This window comes from Pygocentrus nattereri, chromosome 4, assembly GCF_015220715.1.
Source record: "Pygocentrus nattereri isolate fPygNat1 chromosome 4, fPygNat1.pri, whole genome shotgun sequence".
Classification (NCBI taxonomy): domain Eukaryota; kingdom Metazoa; phylum Chordata; class Actinopteri; order Characiformes; family Serrasalmidae; genus Pygocentrus; species Pygocentrus nattereri.
In genome coordinates this window covers 40,690,473-40,716,006 of record NC_051214.1, presented here as the reverse complement: position 1 = coordinate 40,716,006, position 25,534 = coordinate 40,690,473, and the positions used below count along the sequence as shown (strand labels likewise).

Genomic DNA, 25,534 nt, shown 5'->3' with positions numbered 1-25,534 from the left:
TTTCCGTCCAGCTTTTTGAACAAAGGACAATTTCAATACATGGCAGCCAATCAGAACAGAGCTTATTTACATATACCAGTCATAAAGGTGCAGTTACAAATTCAATGGGACAAAGAGAGGCTGGATAATTATATAAAATTAATTATGACTAATTATGGTACCCGCACAAACAGCATAAGCGGAAATGAAGAGAAAGCAATAAAACAGATTAAAACTGTAGGATACGGGCCATTTAAATATAATGAGTAGTAAAAGGCAGAAAGGGATGTTTTCTATCCCAGCATTAAAGAATTAAAATGTTGCACTGCTGTTGTTACTACTGAACAATTTTATTGTTCCTACAAAGTGCATATCCAAAATGACTTACAAGCCAATAAGAGATGTTCCACAGCTGAGGGGATTGCCTTAGTTACGCCAAGTGTGGCTGCTGTTTTTAACCCATATAAGGGGTGGCCTAGTTCTCCAGCACACTGCAGTGCAGTGCATTATGCACACCCATCACTTTTTCATTTACCAGTGGACAGCTACACAGCTAATAATGTTACATGACCTCCCATAATGTCCAAAATAATTAATTTATAATTAATTATAATTAAGTTCTTTTATCGCTTTTTAATTGTCTTCATGGTCTTGCATCTCTCTACCTTAGCAAAATGACTGCTGAATATGTACCAGCAAGACCACTCAGAATATCAAACAGCAATCTGCTGGTCGTCCCAAATACCTGACAACTTCAGAGCAATTAGCACTTTTAAACAGCATCTTAAACACATATATTTAATGCCTCATTTAAATTAAATAGGTGCCACATTTTGCTGCTTTATTTTCAGTTCTACTTAACAGTCTTACTGTTCATCAATTTTTCATTTCCCTCTACGCATTTTAATAATGTTCATTTCATATCTGGGTTCAGTTATATAAATAGGTGATTTGGTAGCGGTTATTTATCCAAACTCCAACGGATTTTACAGGCTGAAAAAGGTGAAGCTTTGACCCCGCTGGAACGTAAACAAGAAACAACAGGTATAATGTGCTGAACAGAAGGCAGCATCATCTCTCACCTCTGGATCTTCGGGGAAAATGTTGTCCACGAGTCTCTTGTATCGGGGCCTGAAAGCCCCACAGCAACAACCACACACACCTGGGGGAAAGAGAGAGAAAGGAAGAAATTTAGAAATAAAAAACCACTTTAAACCATTTTAAACGGTAAATATAACACAAATATATATATATATATATATATATATATATATATATATATATATATATATATATATATATATATATAAGTAATATCATAAAAGCTTTGAACAGCAGTAAGTAAACATGATTAAATACCATAGTAAATTTTACTTGTTTGTTGGGTCAGGGAATACATGAGTCAATTATGTATTATGGTCCTCAGGGTCATCACTCAATAATGAGCAGAATTATTTATGTGAATTCTATACTGTGCGTCTCTTTATTTAAACAGGTCAAAATAGCTCAGAAAGCAGCACAGGCCTCAGCTCCATCATCCACAAATAACCTCGAGCAAAGCTATGCAGCCAGCGAGTCACTGTCCCCACTGTCCCACACATGCCTCATCAATATAGAGCAAAACAGTTTCACTGATCAGATGAAGCATCCTAACAAAAGTAGAGTGGTGAAATGTTAGTACACTGCTCAAAAAAATAAAGGGAACACTCAAATAACACATCCTAGATCTGAATGAATGAAATATTCTCATTGAATACTTTGTTCTGTACAAAGTTGAATGTGCTGACAACAAAATCACACAAAAATCATCAATGGAAATCAAATTTATTAACCAATGGAGGCCTGGATTTGGAGTCACACACAAAATTAAAGTGGAAAAACACACTACAGGCTGATCCAACTTTGACGTAATGTCCTTAAAACAAGTCAAAATGAGGCTCAGTATTGTGTGTGGCCTCCACGTGCCTGTATGACCTCCCTACAATGCCTGGGCATGCTCCTGATGAGGTGGCGGATGGTCTCCTGAGGGATCTCCTCCCAGACCTGGACTAAAGCATCCGCCAACTCCTAGACAGTCTGTGGTGCAACGTGGCGTTGGTGGATGGAGCGAGACAGGATGTCCCAGATGTGCTCAATCGTATTCAGGTCTGGGGAACGGGCGGGCCAGTCCATAGCTTCAATGCCTTGATCTTGCAGGAACTGCTGACACACTCCAGCCACATGAGGTCTAGCATTGTCCAGCATTAGGAGGAACCCAGGGCTAACCGCACCAGCATCTGAGGATCTCATCTCGGTACCTAATGGCAGTCAGACTACCTCTGGCGAGCACATGTAGGGCTGTGCGGCCCTCCAAAGAAAGGCCACCGCACACCATTGCTGACCCACTGCCAAACCGGTCATGCTGAAGGATGTTGCAGGCAGCAGATCACTCTCCACAGCGTCTCCAGACTCTGCTTTCATGGACAGATGAACCTGCTTTATATCTTTTCATGGGACAACACTATAGAAATGAAACTTGGATATAACTTAAAGAAGTCAGTGTACAAATTATATACCAGTATAGATTTACTGTCCTCTGAATACAACTCAACACACAGCCATTAATGTCTAAATAGCTGGCAACACAAGTGAGTACGCCTCACAGTGAACATGTCCAAATTGTGCCCAATTGTGTCGTCGTCTCTCCCTGATGTCAGGTGACTTGTTAGCGTTATAAGGTTCCAGGTGTGAATGGGGGCAGGGCTGTTAAATTTGGTGTTTTGGGTACAATTTGTTCATATTGGCCACTGGATATTCAACATGGCAAGAACTCTCTGAGGATGTGAGAAATAGAATTGTTGCTCTCCACAAAGATGGCCTAGGTTATAAGAAGATGGCTAACACCCTGCAACTGAGCTATAGCACGGTGGCCAAGGTCATACAGCGGCTTTCCAGGACACAGTCCACTCGGAACAGGCCTCATCAGAGTCAACCAAAGAAGTTAAGTCCACATGCTCAGCGTCACATCCAGAAGTTGGCTTCAAAAAATAGAGGCATGAGTGCATAGGTTGAAGAAGTGGGAGGTCAGCCTGTCAGTGCTCAGACCATATGCCGCACAATGCATCGCTGTCATCCCAGAAAGAAGTCTTATCTGAAGCTGACGCACAAGAAAGCCTGCAAACAGTTTGCTGAAGACAAGCAGTCAAAGAACATGGATTACGAGAACCATGTCCTGTGGTCTGACAAGACCAAGATAAACTTGTTTGGCTCAGATGGTGTCCAGCATGTGTGGCGGCACCCTTTTGAAGAGTACCAAGACAACTATCTCTTGCCTACAGTCAAGAATGGTGGTGGTACCATCATGGTCTGGCATTGGGGAGCTGCAGTTCACTGAGGGGAAACATGAATTACAACATGTGCTGTGACATTCTCAAGCAGAAATTTCCTTCAGAAACTGCATTGCATGACAGTTTCCCCAAAAAAATAATGATCCCAAACACACCTCCAAGATGACAACTGCCTTGCTGAGGAATATGAATGTAAAGGTGACGGACTGGCCAAGCATGTCTCCAGATCTAAACCCAATTGAGTAAGTGAGGCATCCTAAAGCAAAAGGTGGAAGAATGCAAGGTGTATAACATCCACCAGCTCTGTGATGTCATCATGGAGGAGTGGAAGAGGATTCCAGTAGCAACCTGTGCAGCTCTGGTGAATTCCATGCCCAAGACGGTTAAGGTAGTGCTAGATAATAATAGTGGCCACACAAAATATTGACACTTTGAGCACAATTTGGACATGTTCATTGTGAGGCGTACTCACTTGTATTGCCAGCTATTTAGACATTAATGGCTGTGTTGAGTTATTTTCAGAGGACAAAAAAAATCTATACTGCTATACAAGCTGTACACTGACTACTTTAAGTTATATCCAAGTTTAATTTCTAGTGTTGTCCCATGCAAATATATAATAAAATATTTGCAGAAATGTGAGGGGTGTACTCGCTTTTGTGAGATACTGTATATGCAATTTGTAACAGCCACTCATTATATTGGTTGGGGATGTGGTGACAAAAACCGGTGCACTGGAAACTATTAGGCAGAGACAGAAAGATATTCATGTACTCAGTCTTTTAGCTACGTAAGTAAGGAGAGATCTCCCATCCTGTGGGAACATCCTTTATGGATCACTGTGCAAATGTGTGTTAGTACAAGGTCACACAGCCTGTATCTGCTGCTCCACTTTAACACCAAAGATAACATTTCCCCCTTCTGCCTTTCACGCTCACCTACTTTCCCGCAACCTGGCTTATCTTCGGTTTAACATACAGCTCTCTCTTGGGCTGACCTACTCTCAAGCTTCTTACTGTATAGCCAGACTGAATTTCTCCAGTGTCTTTCCACAGTACAACCAAGTTACAATAACAGTTTGCAGGAGTTTCTTTTTGGAATTGCAAGGCAATATTCACTCACATTTGGACAACACATTACATATTGCATTTCAAAACAGTATATGTTAGGACTACTACTAAGACTTCTAAGCCTTCTTTAATGAGTTCATATAATTTGCCTGAGGTCTATATGTATAAGACACATGGTCACGCAATTATAATCCAATCTATATTAAAAATCTTCTGAATCTACAGAAAGCCAGTGATGACTAACAATACATCAGTCCTCATATCCCACACTCCATTCTAAAAAACAAAAGTTCCTTAATGGTTCTTGGCTTGGATATACAGTGCAAGTAAAACTAAGTGCAAAAGAACCTTTTCAATAAGTGGAAGTTCTTTAAAGTTTAAACTGGTTCTTCACACTCACACATCTCATTTCCATAAATACTACATTGAGGAACCACCCTTTGAAATTATCTTTGATGACTCAAAAAAGGTAGCACTCATCAGGATCCTTTATAACACTTTCAGCTTGTGTATGATTTCAATTATATGGTGTTCAGGTTGTATATCACTTCAGACACCTGAGATAGTGAAGAGGTTATAGAGAATGATTCTCTACAATCACACATAATTAAATGTTACTCTCTACAATCATGCTGTTGTTAAAGATAACGGATTTAAGTCCATCAAAAGCACAGAAATGCTGGACATATGAGAACTACATTTCTTCTAAATAGTCCATCATGATCCGTAATGCCTGCCAACACCTTCATGAACTCCTAACCTCTTTCTGGAAGTTGTAATCATGCCTTACACTCACACTGAACTGCTTCCCCACCACATTCTCATATTTGATATCCTGTACATGTATGCCACAGTCACTCTAAGCAGTACACCTTCATGCTCTTAGGAAGTTTTTCCTTTTGAGTCTTGGTTCCTATCTGTGGTTTGCTGCATGCTCATGGGAGAAACAGGGATTCTTCTGGAGTCCTGGTTCCTCTCAGCAGTTCTTCCTCATGCTCTTAAGGTTTTCCTGATGCAGTCTCCCTCTCCCTATTATTGAGAGGTTTCATTTCTGCAAAGCTGCTTTAGGGACAATGTAAAAGTGCTATATACACTATATTTCCAAAAGTATGCGGTCGTATGCCTTCACATGCATATGAACTTGAGTGAGATACCATTCTTAAACCATAGGGTTTAATGTCAGCCCACCCTTTGCAGCTATTACACCTTCAACTCTTCTGGGAAGGCTTTCCACAAGGTTTAGGAGTGTGTTTCTGGGAATTTTGACCATTCTTCCTGAAGCACATTTGTGAGGTCAGACACTAATCTTGGATGAGAAGGCCTGGCTCGCAGCGTCTACTCTAATTCATCCCAAAGGTGTTCTATCGGGTTGAGGTCAGGACTCTGTGCAGGCCAGTCAAGTTCTTCCGCACCAAACTTGCTCATCCATGTCTTTATGGATCTTACTTTGTGCACGGGTGTGCAGTCATGTTGGAACAGGAAAGGCCCAAACCCAAACTGTTCCCACAAAGTTGGGGGCTTGAAACTGTCCGTCTGCTGAAGCATTAAGAGTTCCTTTCACTGGAACTTAGGGGCCGAGTACCAACTCCTGAAAAACAACTCCACACCATAATCCCTACCAAACCTGGCAAAATGCAATCAGACAAGTACTGTTCTCCTGGCAACCGCCAAATCCAGACTTGTCCATCAGATTGCCAGATGGAGAAGCGTGATTCATCACTCCAGAGAACACGTCTCCACTGCTCTAGAGTCCAATGGTGGCACTTTACACCACTGCATTTGACACTTTGCATTGTGCTTGGTGATGCTTGGATGCAGCTGCTCAGCCATGGAAACCCATTTCATGAAGTCCTCTACGCTGTTCTTGAGCTAATCTGAAGGCCAAATGAAGTCTGGAGGTCTGTAGCGACTGACTTGGCAGATAGTTGGTGACATCTGCACACAGCATCTGCTGACCCCATGCTGTCATTTTACGTGGCCTACCACTTTGTAGCTGAGTTGCTGTCGTTCTCAGTTGCTTCCACTTTGTTACAATACCACTGACAGTTGACTGTGGAATATTTATTAGCGAGGAAATTTCACAACTGAACTTGTTGCACAGATGGCATCCCATCATGGTACCATGCTGGAATTCACTGAGCTCCTGAGAGAGACCAATTCTTTCACAAATCTTTGTAGAAGCAGTCTGCAAGCCTAGGTGCTTGGTTTTATACACCTGTGACCATGGAAGTGATTGGAACACCGGAATTCAATTATTTGAATGGGTGAGTGAATACTTTTATCAATATAGTAGATCAAATACTGTATTGAATTTAATTGGTCTGATAGGCACTGTGCATTGTAAACATATTTTTATGGTTCTGTATGTATATGCAACATTAATCTCAGGTGAGCTTAGACATGCACATATTTTTGAAGAGTCTATGTCTAGACATTAAGTGCATAAAAACAGCAATTTTTACATTTCAAAGCTGAATAGTCACATCATGCCTCAAGTATTGTGATAATATTGTATTTTAACCTTTTAATCTCTGCAATCCACCTCACTCTGTCATCTCTCCTCTCTCTCTCTGCCAGGTAAGAGTGAGTGTGTCACTGCGAGTCATGCAAGTTGCTGGGTTCAGTGTAAATGGGGTTGGTGGGTGGTGCCGTCATGTGAGCAAGAAAAGGCTGTGATCCAGTCCGTTCCAAATCCTACAGAGGAAAATGACAGCCTCAGGAAAGCAGACAAAGCGTCATTCCTCTGTGTCTTATTATTATCTCCCTCTTACAATTACTGCACCAGCAGAAAAAGAGACACCCACAGCAATTACCTAACTGAAGTGACACTGACGTTGGGGTTGTCACTGGACTTGAACTTACTGATGATAGTACCATTTTGGGGACTTATTTGTAATAAAAAAAATTGGAAATTGTATCAAATATGAAAATAATGTGTACATGATTACACCTCAACAGTATCCAATGCCTAGCCTTCAAACATTCCAAAATACTATACTGGAAAAGATAAACTAGGAAGCTTTTATAAAGACGTGGAAAACAGCAAAAAATGCATTTAAACTGATATGTCAATCAAGCTCTACTTCCTACTGCAACTGGAGACTAGCAGGAGAGTTTACAACATTCATTATCATTCTGCAATCTGCCAACTAATCATTGCTAATTCATCAATAAGGTAATTCTTTTTTTTCCCCACTGAGTAATCTTGACAGCCCTAAAGAGAACAGACATGGCAGCCCAAGATCTTTTCTTGGAGACATCGTCACAGGGACACCTCTGACCTTTAAACTGACTACCTAACACATAAAGGCAGTTACATATGTGTGGGAGACATCTGTCCAGTGGGCAAGCAACATGCTCGGCTGATTACTAAGAGCCTTAATGCTTCTCTGCTTTCATCGAAACTGGATCTGGCACAGCTTAGCCACATGCTGCAACTTCCTGTGATCAGGGGCTCATGGACACTGGCATGTACTCTATGCAAGACATGCTGGGTCTCTAGCATACATCAGCACTGCAGTGTGCCTCCACTCTCTCTGCATTTTCCTACAGACTAGAGTAGATTATATATAGTCCTAAAGCATGTGATGAAAGATCACAGCCTTGAGGTTAAAGCTAGGGATGACTAAATAATTTAAATACTTAAGTATTTGTTTCTCTATTTAATATTTGGAGGCTTCATCTTTTCTTAAATCACAAAAATTATAGCCTAACCTACTATAAAAGCATCAGCAAAGGCCTTGCGATAGAACAGTGACTGTTAATATAGGGAGAAGAGTGGGTTTTGTTTCATGTCAGAAAAGCGTATCTGTACAGCTGTAATAATAGCTTTGATCCCCTTTTCAGTAATAGTTTCTGTAGCAGACTGACAGCAGGAATCACATCCGAGGCTAATCTGACAAGCTTACTTGTGGAGTTACGTCACATGGTATCAAGTGGTGTCAGATGTTGTGCAGTAACCAACCTCAGTTCTGATTTTGTAGGTAAGGACAGAAAAAAAAAACTTTGTAAAGTTTTGGGCTGAATCTCTTTAGAGGTGCAAAAATACTGCAAGCTGTGAATAGAGACAAGTCTTGTGTCATGTGTTAAATTTCAGCTTGTGCTTATTTTTAAATCTCCTCTCTCTTTATCTTGATAGCTTCATTCCTCACTTCTCACTCTGTTCAAACACCTCAAACTCAGCTCCGCAGCTGATCTGGGGTGACGAGTTACAGCACCGTTGCAGTTATGAATCCTTGATAGCCTGTATCACTGGCACAAGCTAAGGAGGAAGGCTCCTTCACAGAGTGCTGGTGCCAAGAATGCTGCAAATGAGGGCTTTACCGAATATTGGTCCTTTAAATAAGACACACCGTCAGTGAGACGCCAATCAGCTAAGCTTAGCATGGCATTTTGCTAACTTTCTAATGGCTTATAGTTTAAGGTTTCCAGGTGGAACTCATGCTTGTGACACTTGGTTTTGCCTTATGTTAATCAATCTTTGCACACAGACTACTGTGTATTCTCCATGCGACTTAATGCATCAAACAGTAACAGTTTAGTAATTAACATACGGTTTTGAACACTATAGAATGTAGCAGTGTGTGATCTGGCTATATCTCTAAAGTGTTTAAATTTCACTGACAGGCACCAAAAAAACAAAAATAAACCAAAAAAGGTGAGTCACAAAGATGTAACAGGTTGAAAGGGTTTGTGTTTTGATGGATGTAAAACTTGTGCACTGATTAAAATGTTAGCTTATCTGTGTTTCATCACAGTGATGACTAAAAAAATGGTTCAAATATTACTGTTTATAAAGGTAATTTTTGGCAACACGTATTCAGGTAGTTGTTTCAAAATAAGAAGTATTCAAAGTCTGTCCATAATTTAAAGCTACAGTGAACAATAAGCAATAGCTATAAATAAGTGATTTAATAAATATGTAGATTAACATTATTGCTCTTCAGGCTGCAGTATAATTTAACCAGTATAACATTAAATTCACTAGTTCACCAGACAAGCTCTGTGTGAATAGGTCTCTAAGATGAGCAGATAGCAGTTTTCCTATGAAAACTACTTTTATTTTAAGCTAATTAGCCAGTTATATGTAGTTAAGTAGCTAGTGTACATAACCCTGTAACAGGACAAGCTGTCAAATGCGCCATTTTGCATGTTTTTGTATTTAGCTGCTAAACAATTGTAATTAAAAGAAACAGTAGCAGTATTCCAGTGACTGACGCAGGTAAAGTAACATGATGAGCTTTGGTGATTTTTGTTAAAAGCTCATTTACATTTATTTCCATTTATGGCATTTTGCTGACACTCTTATCCAGAGCGACTTACAACTTGATCATTTTACACAGGGGGGGCCAAGGTGGTGTTAGGAGTCTTGCCCAAGGACTCTTATTGGTATAGTGTAGGGAGCTTACCCTGGTGGGGGATTGAACCCCAGTCTACAGTGTAGAAGGCAAAGGTGTTAACCACTACACTAACCAACCACCTCATAAATTGCTCTATGGTTCATGATACACAAACAGACTTAATATTCAATATATAAAAACAGTTCTAAAAAAAATCATTTATTTTCTAATCTTCAAATCTACAAACCCTTACTCCAGACTTTTCCTGTTTGTGTTTTTAAAGAATGAAATCACTGTCACTACCTGCTCTGTTTTGAGCTGTTATATTGCTTTGTTCAGTCTAACCAGCTTTAGCAAAGGAACACATGGAAAAATATTAAAATTTAGTACAAGTGTTACATCGTTCAAAGATTTTAGGAATTGATTGAGATATTAAGCTTGCAGCAGACAGGACAAGAGGATTTGATGTGATCATTTATTTTAATGATCACCCATTTATTATTTATTCATCCAGGAAATGATTCTGCCCTGTAGTTTTAGAATGTCATATTTTATGCCATTTTAACTGCAGATATGCAGAAGTGTAACATTTATAAGTAACAAATGTAAGTATTTTGAATCTGCTAGTGGTGGGTGATATCATCTATATCAGTGTACCACGATGGACACACTGTGATATTATTTCAGTTTTTCTGATAGTGGTAGGTTATTTTCTATTTACTGTATTAGAGGTATAAAGGCTGTGTAGGTCTAAACACTTTGATACTGATTGCAGTTTTAATCGAAACAGCACATGGGCTTGATTTCAGGACATATGGTCCTCTGTCTCTGCCTCAGACAGGATATGGTTAGGTATTTGTCAGGGGTTAAGCTTCTGTACTCAACATTCTTCTAACAATCCTACTAAGACCTCAGTTGACCAGTGTCCACCCTCTATACAAAAACAGAGAGGGGGACGGGGGGACGTTTCTGCAGAAACACAGCCACACTGTCAGGATTGATTATCATCTGAGGTTGAAAAAAGTCAACATCATCCCAGCTTTACCACCAGGGTACACAACAGGAAATCAATATATAAAATACAAAAACACCTTTATTTTTTAAGTACCCAAGTAGACAAATAACAGAACAGAATAAACTTTAACAAAAAAAAAATAGTGTAAGAAAAAGCATCTTAAGTTCAAAAACACCCAAAGAACTACTGAGCATTTAGAGAGAGTGGTTAAAGCAACCTAAAGTCACTGGTTGACTCTGCATATGCTTTCAACTACTCACACATTCACTGACCATTATTTCTTACAGTCCCTGCTATTTCAGAGTAAGAGCACAAGCTGAGCATTAAGTCCCTGCATGGAAAGTCCCTTAAGAAGCTGACAAAAACAGCAGAAATAGTTTGAGAAATTTGACTCTAACATTACAAGTTTTCGTGGGTTGTTCTGGTTTAGTGATACCAGCTATCCCTACTTTCAGCTATCAGCTATCTTCCTACTTTACTATTTTTCTGGCATTATTCAAAAACAATGAACAGACTACTTCTACTAACAGATCTACTCATAAAAATGTTGTGCTACAAGCAATTCTGTGATATTTCAGACTTGATCTGTAACCGAATCGGATCAGATTTATTCTCAGCTGATATCTGATCCTGTATTTTCCGCTGACATTGACATCAGATTGGTGCTTTTCCAATTTATACTAACAGATACTCACTGTTAGAGGACAACAAATACATAAATACTCCACTGATATTATGAAATCATTAACTGAGCATAACAATATCACACACATATCACCATACTCACATACTGTATAACATACAGGCTATTACTCCATTCTTTATCCAGTGCTTTTGTCTGCCTCTGTCTTAGTATTAATAGAAAATAAATTCTGTTCTTTTCACTCTCTCTCCCCAGTTGTCCACTTTGGCCAGTTCTTTTGTAAAGATTTTTTTAAGTTAACTAAAAATGATTGACCAGGATTTGTTGATATACATGGAGCCACTGCTGACGCAGAGCAAGTCAGGACACAAAATAGAAGAGCACAAGACAACAGGAGGTGAACCAAGGGCAGGGGAATTAAAGAGATCATAGCTACTTAAGACAAAGGGGCCTAAGCACGACAATGTGTACTAAGCTATGCGTCAGTCACACTGCTTCAGCGTTATCATGAGGTCTTCTAAGGACTTTCAAAGCTCAGTACTACTGATTACCTGCTTAGAATCACTGCCTGGAAATTACAGGCTCTAAACAGAAGCATGATTATAGAGCAGGGGCTGCTTGATTGCTGTGGGGAAAACTAGTAGGACTACATTGTTCCCAAGCTGTGATTTTCTCCCACTCTCCCACCTGGTGTTGCATATTAATGCTTCTGATGTAGTTTATTTTAAGAGTCACGTAGCAACTGAGACCGTAAAGTAATGAAACATGATATGGACAAAACACCATACAGCCACAAACCGCGATGTAATGCTGTTAAAAACTGGCCTGCCTTATTCTGACCCAAACTAATTACCACTCTTGGATCACATGAACGCTTTGATTCATCAAAAGACCCACAGAAACTCATCTGGAACTTCACTTAATGAAAAAGGTCACAGCACACCATGAAAACTTTTGGGATTTATTAACAGGCTCAATAGCATCTCTGTTGCCAAAGTCTATACTATGTCTGACTGATATAAAAAAGACAATTTCTACATAAAAAACTGCAATTATCAATCGTATTGCCCCTGCCAACCCCAATTATACATACGATCCACTGCAACGTAGGCCTTCTTTTTAGTTTAAAAGCTTTTTTTAAAAACTGTTTGAATGAAAATCTTTAATACAATCACATATTAAATGGTATTGTCCTGAAGAAACCAACATCTTTTGAAACTTGTATCATCTGTCATTTAAATAGTTACTGCAAACGTGCATTCACAAGTGTTTTCTGCAGGTGTACTTGTGTTTCCACAAACCTAAAGCCCTAGGGCAGTCTTCTTTCAAAGAAAGAAAACCTATATTTTACGTGTTCACCACATCTTTAACAGTTGGTGCAGACTCAAAAGTGTCAAAAGAGAAAGTTAATTGAGGGTAAATATAATACATGTGTAATTAAATATATTTGTAAGGTTAAAATACATGCAAATGCTCAGAGGCTGCAGTCCAAACACATTAGCTTGACTGGTCCACATCAGGGAAGCAATAACAGAAAGGGAGGGAGGAAAGAAGGCTCTCAGTATCCCTCAGTGCTGTTACATAAGAGGCTGCTAGAGCCCACATTCTGCTATTTTTACATGAAAGGAGAAAAGAGCAGGGACAGATTCAGCTGCAGCCAAATGCAGTGCACATACACTTTCTTACATACATACCTATGCCAGTCATTACAGCTTCATAACCCATTACCCTCTCCATAATACTGCAATATGTCCTGTGTTGCGATGGTGGCACATTTCTGGCCTTAAAGGGGATGAGAATGCTTTTGAGGTTCCAAATAACAGCGAGGACAGATTTGGGGTCATTTTTGATCAGGTCAATAACCGCAAATGTTAGGTGCACAGTATATAAAATCACTGAGCACTTTATTAGGAACACTTGTACACCAATTTATTCAATCAGGATTCACTCAGAATAGTTCAATAAAAGAAAAGTCATATTGTGATCGGCAGTTCTGCAAACGGAAATGCCTTCTTGATGAGAGAGGTCAACGGCCAGACTGGTTTGAGCTAAAAGAAAAGCTAGAGCAACTCAAATAACCTCTCTGTACAATTAAGGTAAGCAGAAAAGAATCTCAGGTCGCACAACACAACAGACCTTGGCTGAAGGGCTACAAAAGCAGAAAATCATGTGTGATTGCCATCTCTGCTTTATATTTAAGAAGCTATTTAGGTTCATAGACAGGAATATTTGATAAAGTTTACAGATTATTTTTCCCCTTCATTCTTCCTTTGTAATTCCATTAAATAATTTTCTATATGTGTAGGTTTTATAAGTTTTTCCCATTCTTTGTGTGTACTAAGAAAACGTCTCAGCTGCAAATATCTAAAAAAAAAGTCTATTTTGGGGAGAGCGAATTCATTTTCGAGCAGTTCAAATGTCTTGAGGTTACCCCTGTCCAACATCTAACAGTATGAATAAACCATACTCTGACCATCTTTTAAACCCTGTAACCAAACTGTTCTGCATAAAGATTTTCATATGTCCAATACTTGTTAATACTGAGATTGTCTTGGGCAGCCCGAACACTGAATATAATTTTCCATATATTAAGAGTAACTGCAGTCCATTGTCCCAATTCTTCTATGGGGCGTCCGTGAATAGTAAGACATGAAGGGCTCTGGACACATGCTTTTTTCGATATTAAGCCCACGTGTACATATATTATTCTGGATCCATGTTAATAAGGGCTTCATCTGTGCAGCCCAGAAATAAAATTTTAAGTTAGGCAATTTAAGCCCTCCTTTTGATTTGGTTAGCTGCAAAGTCTTAAGCCTAATTCTCAGACGTTTTCTTTGCCATATGAACTGAGAAATCAATTTATCCAAATTATTAAAAGCAAACTTTGGAAGTTCAGCGGGTAACATCTGAAATAAATAAAGCAACCTGGGCAAGACATTCATACGTATACTTTCAATTTGAGGATTTATGAACATGATGAGTTCAGTGTTCTTCAGTGGTCACCCCAGTCCCCAGATCTGAATCCAACAGAACACATTTGAGATGTGGTGACGAGAGATTCGCAGCATTAAAGTGCACCTAAAAAAAAATCATCAAGAATTGCATGATGCAATCATGTCTACTTGGGGAAGAATCGCAAAGGAATATTTCCAAGCCACAAAGAATTAAGACTGTTTTGAGTGCAAAGGGAGGCCCTACCCTATATTAGTATAGTGTTCCCAATAAAGTGCTCTGTGAGTGTATATTCGTAGCTAATGTATGATTTTACATTAAAAACTAACATTTTACATTTTGCTGACACAACATTCAGCAATAGCAATAAAGGTTCAGGGTATAATAATGTTAATGAAATAACATTTCCCCACAAGGGGCACTACTTGAACTCAAATACACAAAGGTACATTTGGTTTTGGTTTGGTTATGTGCCACATTTAAGAGAAAACTATCACAAACACACACAAGCAGAATCTCACAAATGCATGAGTTTTCAGAAAAAATAAACAATCAGCTACTGATACTGGCCACAACAATGTATTAATTACTGGAGACCATTATCAGCCAAAAAAAAAAAATCCATAAAGTTTCATCCCTAGTAAATATGCGCTATTGTACGGGTTCATATGATTGACACCAGTAAAAAACTGTATCAATATTAACATGCAGAGACATTGAGTAATTGGACCAGGAACTCAGGCACTCATAAATAAGCATCAGCAAAATGCTGTTAGAGCGGACAAACAGTCAGTGAAGATAAGCAGCTCATAAAATTAAAAGTCTTCACGCTGTAGGGCACTCGAGAAAATGCACACGCACACACACAGCATTCAGAGGCAGACACTGAATGGATTGAGAATCCATTAACAAGGTTACATTGCCACGACATCAATTTGTTCAAGCTCTTACGAGACACACAGTCATAGAGTCTCTGCCTCACTTACTCAAACACACTCATCTACCACCGAGCAGGGCTGCACAAAATATTTGCTAATATTTATTGCAATACTGCCTTTTGCAAGACTCTAATCATTGAAGTCTACCACATAGAAATGAGCCTGTAACCAAATCACAAAAAGGCCTCTTTCACAAATATCTTACTGTTTTTTTCTTACATTTGTCCCTGACAAAGGTCCTAAGACATCATCATGTCAGATTCATGACGGGTTCTTAAACCGCAGAATTATTCCCACCTTTGTGCTTTTGAGTGTGCACAGATTCTGTTCTTACCCAAGAACACATCTCAAATAAGAAAACACCGGTGAATGTCAGAATCTAAGGCTACGTTTACAAAGCAGGTAAGTGGCCCAAATCTGATTTTTTTTGTTTGCTGTTCACATTATCTTTTAAATGTGATCTCTATGTGTTTGTTCTATGTACCACATTATTTGTAAGTCGCTTTGGATAAAAGCGTCTGCTAAATGTAAATGTAATGTAATGTAATGTAATCTATGCGACATCAGTCTGAACAGAGTGCGCTCCTACACCGACCCGCATGCACAAAAGAACAACACTTCACGAGGCTCGTCCAGAGGTATACAGAGTTTGGTTGATAGTTGGGCTCATCACCCACAGTTTGTTCGAGTTCGCTGTAAAAACGGTGTATTATTAGCCTCTGTCTCCTCTCGCTGCGTTCAGCCTTTTTGTTCGAAATCATTTCAAACACAGTTGCGATGAGTTTCCTCTATTTTTGGTGCAGAAACATCAGCCTAAATATTTGAGTCTCAGCAGCGTGAAATTATGATGAATGTCAAGTTGGACTGACGTAAACGTCGCATGAATTCTGATCTGGCTGTTCAGACTGAGTCGCATTGGCGCAGATCGGATACGGTTCAGTACCACATTTGAAAGCGTCTCAAATCAGTATTGAAAATGTCAGATTCAATGTGTTTTTTTGCTGTTCACACTGCCACACAAATGACACATCTGTGTCACATATGAGGAAAAAGATTGGCTCTGGGCCACTTTTACCTGCTGTGTAAATGTGGCCTAAGTGGGTTTTAAGAAGAAATTTCTTCTCAAGAACGGTTGTTGAATGAGGTTTTTACACATCCAGCATGAACGTTTCAAGAGTCTTCTGATGAATAAAAGTACTCATGTGATCCAGTAAAAGTAAACTCTTTTGGAGACATTATTGATTGTCTAACGCATCTTTCATGCATTGCAAGGAGATATGCCCATATGGAAAATGGGGCAATGCCAAAAAAATATTTTTTTACGCACTTATCTGCAACTGGTGATACAGAAACATCCACCTGGACACATTACAGAGGAATGTAATACATAGTTCTGTAGGGTTACACATGCAGTAAAATGAATGAAATGTAGAGATTTTAGCACAGTAGCAAAGTGTCATTAAAACATCTTACTCTTCCAGAATACAATAAATATAGAATATTAGTGCAAAATACTGATCAGGTGTAAACATTGGTTTGACATTTATTTTTAAGCAATTATCTGCCCATACCAATACAACTGGACCAAGCAATGATTACCAGCCTACTGAGCCAGTTTCTAAATGGAACATGAAACCCCAGAGACATTTAAAACAATACCCACCCACTCACAGAGATGTGTGCCAGTCCAGTGCTTGACCAATTATACCACTCAAATCACATAACAGTCAGACTAAACTAGAAACAAAACATGCCTCCATGTAGAGTCAGCTCGTCTAGCTCCACCAAAATATCTGACTCATTTCCAACATCACCATCTTGGACACACAAAGACATGAGCCAAAATAAATAAGCACTGTACCCAAACCAGATCCACCACGAGCACAGCACCACACTGCAATGCTCTACATTACATGCTCTAGTCAGCATGAGAATGATACACCGTGTGGAATTAGGCCTGTCTATATTAATATTAGTAATTTAGTAATGTTCTGATTATTGTATTTTTTTTTAGCAATCAGAATTTTAAAAAGGCCAAATAATAATAATAATAATAATAATAATAATAATAATAATAATAATAATAATAATAACAACAACAATAATAATAATAATAATAATAATAACAAAAACAACCATTAACATAACTGAACAGTAACAAACTATGCACTGCCCTTCAGAGATTCCTGAAAGATATACAAGCAAGTCTTTCGAAAGACTTGAGTAATATTTGGACAGGATTAATTTTACAGGTGAGGTTTGTTAATTTTACCACAATATGTCAACACAGGAAAAGAAATTCTGGTATAAATTACAGAGTGACTACGTGATTTATGCACTGCCATCACACCAAAAAAGTACCATATGTTCAGCTGCTCACCCAAACATTTAATATATCTGCCTACCTAGCTATCTTAAGTGCAATGCAAAGTTTGGAAATTTACAGCCAACAGTCAATATTGTGACATAGAATCACATTTTTTTCATTTTACATATTTTATATATGTATATAACAATATTAACCAGTATTAGTTTGATTTGCAGAGAATACAAGTAGATGTGTTTGAGTGGCTACATACACAAGAAAACTAGCAAAAACTCCTCTCCCACAGAATACAAGTGAATATTTACCGACACGTATTCTCAAATGGGACTAAAATGACTTGGGGTGATTTCTACGGTTTGTTTTTTAGTAAGTAAAAATCGCCAGAATATTTGCTGACTGTTGAGTGTCCATAAAAATGACTGGCGACCCCTTCAGGTTCAAATCATTTAAAAAGGACTGTAATAATAAGAAATCATTGGTGAATGTCAGAATCTAAGCGGGTTTTAAGAAGAATTTCTTCTTAAGAGCGGTTGTTGAATGAGGCCCAGTGTTCTTCCAGATCCAACGCGAGTGCATGAAGTTGCGAGTTGCGAGTGCAACCACCTCACCATGTAAAACTAATTCCATTTGAAAAGTGCTTTTAATTTATGGGAGGACAAGACAACAAAATGTAAATATTAGCACGACACATCCAATACATGATAGATGGTGATATTTTGTTTCATCTAACAGTTTGTATAATTATAAGTACAATAATTTCTAACATTTTATTTAGCATACTGCACTGTTAAGACTCAATTATGCTCTCTCTGTAATGCTGCAGTTGTTCAGTGTTGTTCAGGTACGATATCTGAGATATGCTCAGAAAAGCACGTTGATACATAATTTTTCATGACAATAATAAACTAGTGTCATATTGCCTGCCTCTAAAATTAGACACAATAGGCAGAAACTACCTTTTTTTCCAAAACTCAAACTTTAGGTATTAATTGTTAATAATATCAATCTGATATTTGATCTTTCAAAAAAATAAGTTTTAAAATGAGCTATTTTTAATTAACACACTTTACTTGAGATCTAAGATTACTTAAGTATCTAAAAGTAGGCTATTATGAACTATTTAAACACTCTAGTACCCCACAGGAAAAACACACAACCAACATCACATCAAAGAGTGTAAGATGAGTAACTGATATCCATAAATACCAATATGCCATCTCTAATAAAATGTTATGTGGCAATAAAACGCACATAGCCATTCGCTGCACATTAACTGAGAAGGTAAATTTAAATGGACCACTCTATATGGAATACATCATGAGGCAAGCAGTCAAGGAAGATTCTTAACCTTCTCTCTGTCTCACATTCACACGCAAAACTGAAGACCTTACCGTACATGGATAGAACAGACAATAAAGACTCTCTCTCTTGCTCAGTCTTTGCCTGCAGCTACTCTGATGCAGCAGCGTTCGCAGCTCTATCTGTCAAAGCATAAACACAAGCCTTGGGCTCACGCACTCCAACGTGTGCAGATGGGTAAGATATGATGACCTTGGCTTTCCCTGTCTGCGCTATCAAGCACTCAGGCTTACAGAAATAATGCTGATTTTCCACGCGTGAGCACACACCTCCTCTACACCAATCAGTGCTCAGGGGGAAGAGGGTTGGAAGAAAGGAGGGCGGGAGGGGGGTGTGCCCATTCATTTGACAGATACAGAAGCTCCACCCACCTGCTGTCTCTCTCTGTTTCTTTCTCTCTCTCTCTCTGTTTCTTCTCTCACTTGTTCACTTTCAGGAAGCATCTTAGTTTCATATTAATCATTTCTCATCTTCATTCTCCCTCAGTTTATCTTCCCTCATCCCTCCTTCTGATGCAGTGTGTCATGCACACACTGACATACATATAAACACACCAGGAGGGTTTTTTTTTTTTGATGTTGTTTTTTTTTTCTTTCCCAGACAGCTCCTGCAGAGAGCAGTGTGATGAGCATGTCTATTTTTATATTTTTTACATTTATTTTTATCATTTGCAATTTAGGAAAAAGGTAACAACATCTGCATAGAACTAACTTAAATATGACACATTTGAACAATTTGCGATGTACTATTACCACTTATTTGCTAAATTAAATATACTGAAAAAACTGAAAATACCTTAAGTGCAATTGTTTGGGGATCCTTTCAGTTCACACCTTATTTTTTAGTTAGGTCTCAGGGCTTATTTGTCTCATTTGCGTTAAGTGTAGACAATTCCAGACTGCAACAAATTATGTGATCCTTCAAGTCTCTCAGGGTGCTAAGCTTACACTCAAAAGTAATGTCATCTAAACTGACTGAGGGCCTGAAACCAAAGATAACTGACTCTTAATAGCAAGAGAAGACTATAAAAGATATTTCCTGCTTGTAATTTCCACTGTTTGAAATGTCATTAAGAAGTGGAAGCTAAAGATAACTGCTGAGGTCAAGACAAGCTCTGGAAGACCAAGAACAATCTATGAAAAAACTGCTCATGGACTGGCAGCTTTGCAAAGCAAAACCCCCACATGACTGCTGTGGACCTACAGGTGGATTTGACTGGCTGAGCCTCATTGGACAAACACAGGTCATCAGAAGGAAATCCTAAACTGTGACCTCATCACAAAAGTCAATATCTGAAGTCAATTTTCAAACACCTTCCTCTGAGATGTCAAATCTATTATAAATAGAAACCATTCTAAAAACAGCCTTTCATTTATGTTCCACCGATTCCAAAACAATGCATTATCCATAGTCTCAATGATTGCTAATTGTGATTTAATTTTTAGACTATAGGATAGGCTCTCATAGCAGTTATGAGAGTTCACAGAATGAAATCTATTTCAGACAAAAGCAAAGTGGACGCTGACTGTCTTGGCTGCAAATATTGATCATTTTCACACACCAGTGTTTTTTTGCCTGTTCAAAAGCTACTGAAGAAAGAATGTCATCTTAGTCCTGATTGCTTATAAATATTATCTTAACTCTGGCTAGCAAGATCCATAAAGACATGGATAAGCAAGTGTGGAAGAATGGAATGGATGGTGTGGAAGAACTTGACAGGCCTGCACAGAGTCCTGACCTCAACCCGATACAACACCTTTGGGATGAATTAGAGCGGAGACTGCGAGCCAGCCCTTCTCATCCAACATCAATGTCTGACCTCACAATGCGCTTCTTGAAGAATGGTCAAAAATTCCCATAAACACACTCCTAACCCTATGGATTAAGAATGGGATGCTGGCTCCCGAGTGGCACAACTGTCTAAGCATTGACCGGATCATCAGGAGATTGCAAGTTCGATCCCTGGTGATGCTACAGACGTCCGTAGCCGGGAGTCCAAGAGAGCACAATTAGCCTCGCTCTCTCTGGGTGGGTAGCATGGCCCCCCTTCTCCCCCATCACTCAATGCGATGTTAGTCAGGCGTCTGTTAGCTGACGTAACAGATCTGGCGCTTGGCGCTTTCCTCTGAGCGCGTTCGGCTGTCCAGTGACGTTGTGTGAGCGTCAGTTCAAAAAGAAGCGGTGGTTGGTTTCACAGGTCTCGGAGGAAGCCTGTGCTAGCCATCATGTGATTGGGAGAGTCCTAAGTAGTGGGTGGAATTGGAAACAACTAAATTGGGGAGAAAATCGGATAAAAATTATATATATATATATATATATATATATAAAAAGAATGGGATGTCACTCAAGTGCATATGCGTGCGAAGGCAGACAAGCGAATACTTTTGGCAATAGTGTATGGGGGCTGACTTGAATGAATTACAGCTGTTCTGTGTTTCAGGAACAGGAGGGATTCTCTCTCAGAATTCTCTTTGACTCTCTTCCCTTCCCAAAATAAAAAAATTCGACACTTTTCAAGTTAATGCCATATGCATCATTCTAAACAGCACATTTAGCCAAAAGCTAATGACTTTGCACATACACCTTATGCTAAAAGAATGCTTAAAAACCTGATATGCCATATATGTTTTGTTGAGTTTTACCTCTCTTAAAGTGACACTAAAGGGAATACAACTCAGAGATATAAAAGAAACTGTAAATTATTCTTTTACAACAATCTGAAGTGCTCAATAAAGGACACACATTGCAGTTAAATGTCTGATCTTGCTTGACAACAGGAATGCCACTGTTTTACATTCATTATATCATATATACAATTCGCATCATCTATTAAGCATACTGCTTAAATTATTGCTAAAACTGAAAAGCAAAATCACAGTATGTTTAAACCACAGTATAGTAATATAGGTAATATACTGTCCGGTCCTATTTTGGTAAGTTGTAAGTTGTATCGTAATCACAATATGTAGCGATATAATCACAATGTGGAATTTCAGTCATATCCCACAGCCATAGAGTGGAGTGTTCAGTGCAGTCAGTACTGTGTATGGAGCGAGAACAATGAAGCTGAGGCAGAGACAGGAGCTCTTACCACCAGCCTGGCGATGGTCCAGCAGGCTTCTACAGTCCAGTGCCAGCCTGCGGGTGGCATGGGGCTCCGGAACAGCCGTAGGCACGGGCATACCAGCTTTTACACTCACACACAGATACTTCAAACACCAGGACGCCAACTTTCAAACTACTTTCTATACTCAATGCACATAAAAAGTAGGCTAATTCTTTTTGAAACGCCTGAAAATTGTATTTTAGGCAGATGCCTAAATATAACAAAGGAATAAAAAGGGAATTATTTTGATACGTAAGATGTTAGAGTTACTGTAGTCTTGAAATTATTCAAAACAAACAAAAATAATACAAAGTGTACTGCTACTCCACATGAACTGCTATTTAACACAGCAAAAAGAACAGACCAGACCACTTCCTTCCTAAACAAACAACAAACAGATTAGTTATTTATCCTATTGTGAGCTAACAACCACTGTCTTGAATGGAAAACAAGAACATAAAATCCAGAGACAGCACCAAGCTTTAGAAACTTATCTGCTCAAACTTCCCAAGTGCACACTCCTCAGAATCATCATAGGGCCCTCTTGAAAGCACCTGAGCACCTTTCTTGAGAGAAGAATCCAGTGGTGTATTTCCTCTAAAAGCAGGTCAGTTCTCTCTCAGAGCTTTAAACCATGCAGAGTATCTATAAGCATTACTCAGCCCCTCTGTCATCCCCCTCGATCTCGCTTGCCCGCTCACTCTCTCTCTCTGCTTAGGCAGACAATAAGAGAGGTGGGACAGTGGATGGCATTGTGTTAGTGAGATGTTTGTTAATGAGGAGAGAGACGGAGAGTGAAAGACAGAGGCCAAACTCAGGGCTGGTCACCAAGCACTGCTAAGACGTTTAAAGACTGTTAAGAAGTCTTAAACAAATTATAAGCTATTCAACAAAAATCCAGCAGGCACTGGCCCACCACTCAGATAAGCTCTGCACCTCTATAGAGTCTAGTTCTATACAGAATTAATGGACTATTTTATTTTTAGGGTTACCTGCTAACATATCTAGGATTTTCCAGTGCTTTGCAAGGAATTCCCAATTTAATATAGGTAAAATGAGGCCGTTTGTTAGTTAATATAGTATGGGAAATGTGAGTCAGGGTCTTGGAATGACAAAGCTGCTATATGACTAACTATAAAACGTACATATTGCTCATTTAAAAAGCATCAACTACGTTAATATGAACTGCATAAACATGCTACCAAAATATTTTACATAACAAACTAAAGCCAAAATGTTTTTCTTGCATAAACAGGGAGCTGCTTTGAGATCTCGCTCCATCTGAAAGCATTTAATTCAGGCTTTAATAAAACCTTTGATGAAGATAATCCACAAAAGTCTCATTAACATCAGTATTACCTACATGCCACTCATGTACTTTTCTGAGAGGTTTGTCTTTGAACAGGTCAGTAATACTATGTAGCACTGGACATGCTTATTTTTCAGACATACTTAGTGTGGGGATAATAAGATCCATTACTAGAAATATGTACAGTGCCGCAGAAGTTCACCCTTCATTTATTATACATTTCCAAAACAGGAATTAAAAACACTACATGAAAATTTGGAGAAAATGGGTCTCCAATCAACTGTGCAAGACCTGGTAGACCCCAAAATTGTCACCAACAGATAAACAATACCTAAACTCTCATCCTTGAGAGAGAGGAGAAAAAAATTAAGCTCTACTTTATTCAGATCTGAAAAAAAAAATCTACAGGTCTATTCATCCACTCAATGGTGTTTGGTTAGTGTAGTGGTTAAGACCTTTGCCTTCTACGCTGTAGACTGGGGTTCAATCCCCGACCAGGGCAAGCACCCTACACTATACCAATAAGGGTCCTTGGGCAAGACTCCTAACACCACCTTGGCCTACCTGTGTAAAATGATCAAATTGTAAGTCGCTCTGGATAAGAGCGTCAGCAAAATGCCATAAATGTAAATGTCAATGCTATAAGTATGAAAGGATGTGTAGTGTTCAAAAGCTTAATGAGAAAACAAAATATGAACAACAAGCCAAGAAGCTGCTGGTAGTCTCAGAACAATGAACTGACCACCCTAGAGTGTGTGAATGAGTTTGGAATTTCTTCGTTGCTGAGAAGCAGAAAATGCAACCAACTCTTAAGACTGAACTTTGGAACTGTGGAAAATTATTCATGCAGGTTTATTCGAAAAACCAAAAACAAAGTCTCCTGAGAAGAATGGAAGCTGTAAATCAGTGCTGTAGGTGAGTAAACTGCCAGGTGTTCATCTCCTCTCTGTCAGGATTAACATAAATCGAATCCATGTTCTCCAGTAGAAAGGAAATCAAGCAATTCTGATGTTAGTATAGACATGAAAATAAGAACTCCACTGTATTACGCAAAGAATGGATTTACAGACACAACTGAAAACTTTTAAAACAAAAGACCTCCCCTTTAATGTTCACAGGTGGCTAATTCCTACTTAATGTTTAGAAAAAGACAGCTGAAGGGGTTAATCATGTGTGTTAGATGACGAAGGATGCTGAACTCTGCAGCGCTGTCTCTCACCTCAGCTGGAGACTCTGTGACCTACATTAAGTCTACTTACCTGTCATTATGATGTGAGAACCGGCTTCTGCTTTCACTTCAGCTCAGGGGGCTGCCCACCGTTTCTCTCTTCCTCTCAGGTTCACTCACAACAGGCAAACAGCAGGCCGACAAAGGCCTACGACGAAAAGACAGACAAATGATCTTGGTCTGTTCTGAATTAAACACTTTTGTATGGGGGGCTTTATACATCGTGACTTTTTAATACACCACCACAACCCACGACTACTTCCTCAAGTAACTGCAACGTTAGTTAGCTTAGCTACGTTAATTAACTAGCTAGTTAACACGGACTGTTGGACTCTTTTTCAAATTTTCCGTTCCACATTAAATTCAGAAGTCGTTACATTGTGGTGCCTCAGAAACGGAACTGCTTGACCATTTAAGCCGGAATGAAACAACTTCAGGCTGGTTCAGTCAGCTAGCTAGCTAAGCAAGAAGGCTAGCCATCTTTCCATGGGGTTACATGACAGTTTCAGAAAAACAGCTAAACTAGATAACGCGTCTTTTCGTCATTTTATGTTAGCTAGTTAATCTATTAACACTTATGTCTGTGCTGAATGTTGTTCATGAACTCCAGACCCTCCTTTCTAGCTAGTTAGCTAGCTAGCTAGCCAACGCAGCCAGCTAGTTGTCCCGTTTGTTCTGTAAGAACGTAACTAAACCTACAAACCCATCTACAAGAAAAACAGCCGCTTAGGTTGGGTCAGCTACCAGAATATCTGGAAAAGTGGACATTTTCTCACCCCTAGTGTCCCACACCATGACACAGAAACAGCCCTCACATTTTCCTGTGTGCTAACGTGGACACGGCGTCCAGTCTGGAGCTAGTGAGGGCTGTGCGTCCACTGCTGCTCAGCGGAGACGCTCTCACTGGTTTGTTTACATACAGGGTTTTGCTCAGTTCTGCTGTT

At 39.2% G+C, this 25,534-nt stretch overlaps 1 protein-coding gene across 5 annotated transcripts in view; it reads right to left on the bottom strand.

Moving 5' to 3' along the window:
* efr3bb (EFR3 homolog Bb (S. cerevisiae)) overlaps window positions 1-25,534 on the bottom strand; it is a 46,140-nt gene extending 20,606 nt beyond the window's left edge. The window contains exons 1-3 of one of the 5 annotated variants that reach the window (XM_017692533.2): window positions 25,367-25,534; window positions 24,622-24,738; window positions 1,062-1,141 (exon numbers count right to left, since the gene is read on the bottom strand). In XM_017692533.2, the coding sequence (XP_017548022.1) occupies window positions 1,062-1,141; window positions 24,622-24,628 (87 nt within the window). In that variant the 5' untranslated portion in view covers window positions 24,629-24,738; window positions 25,367-25,534. The other 4 variants (XM_037538167.1, XM_017692532.2, XM_017692534.2 and 1 more) reach the window with 4 other exon arrangements.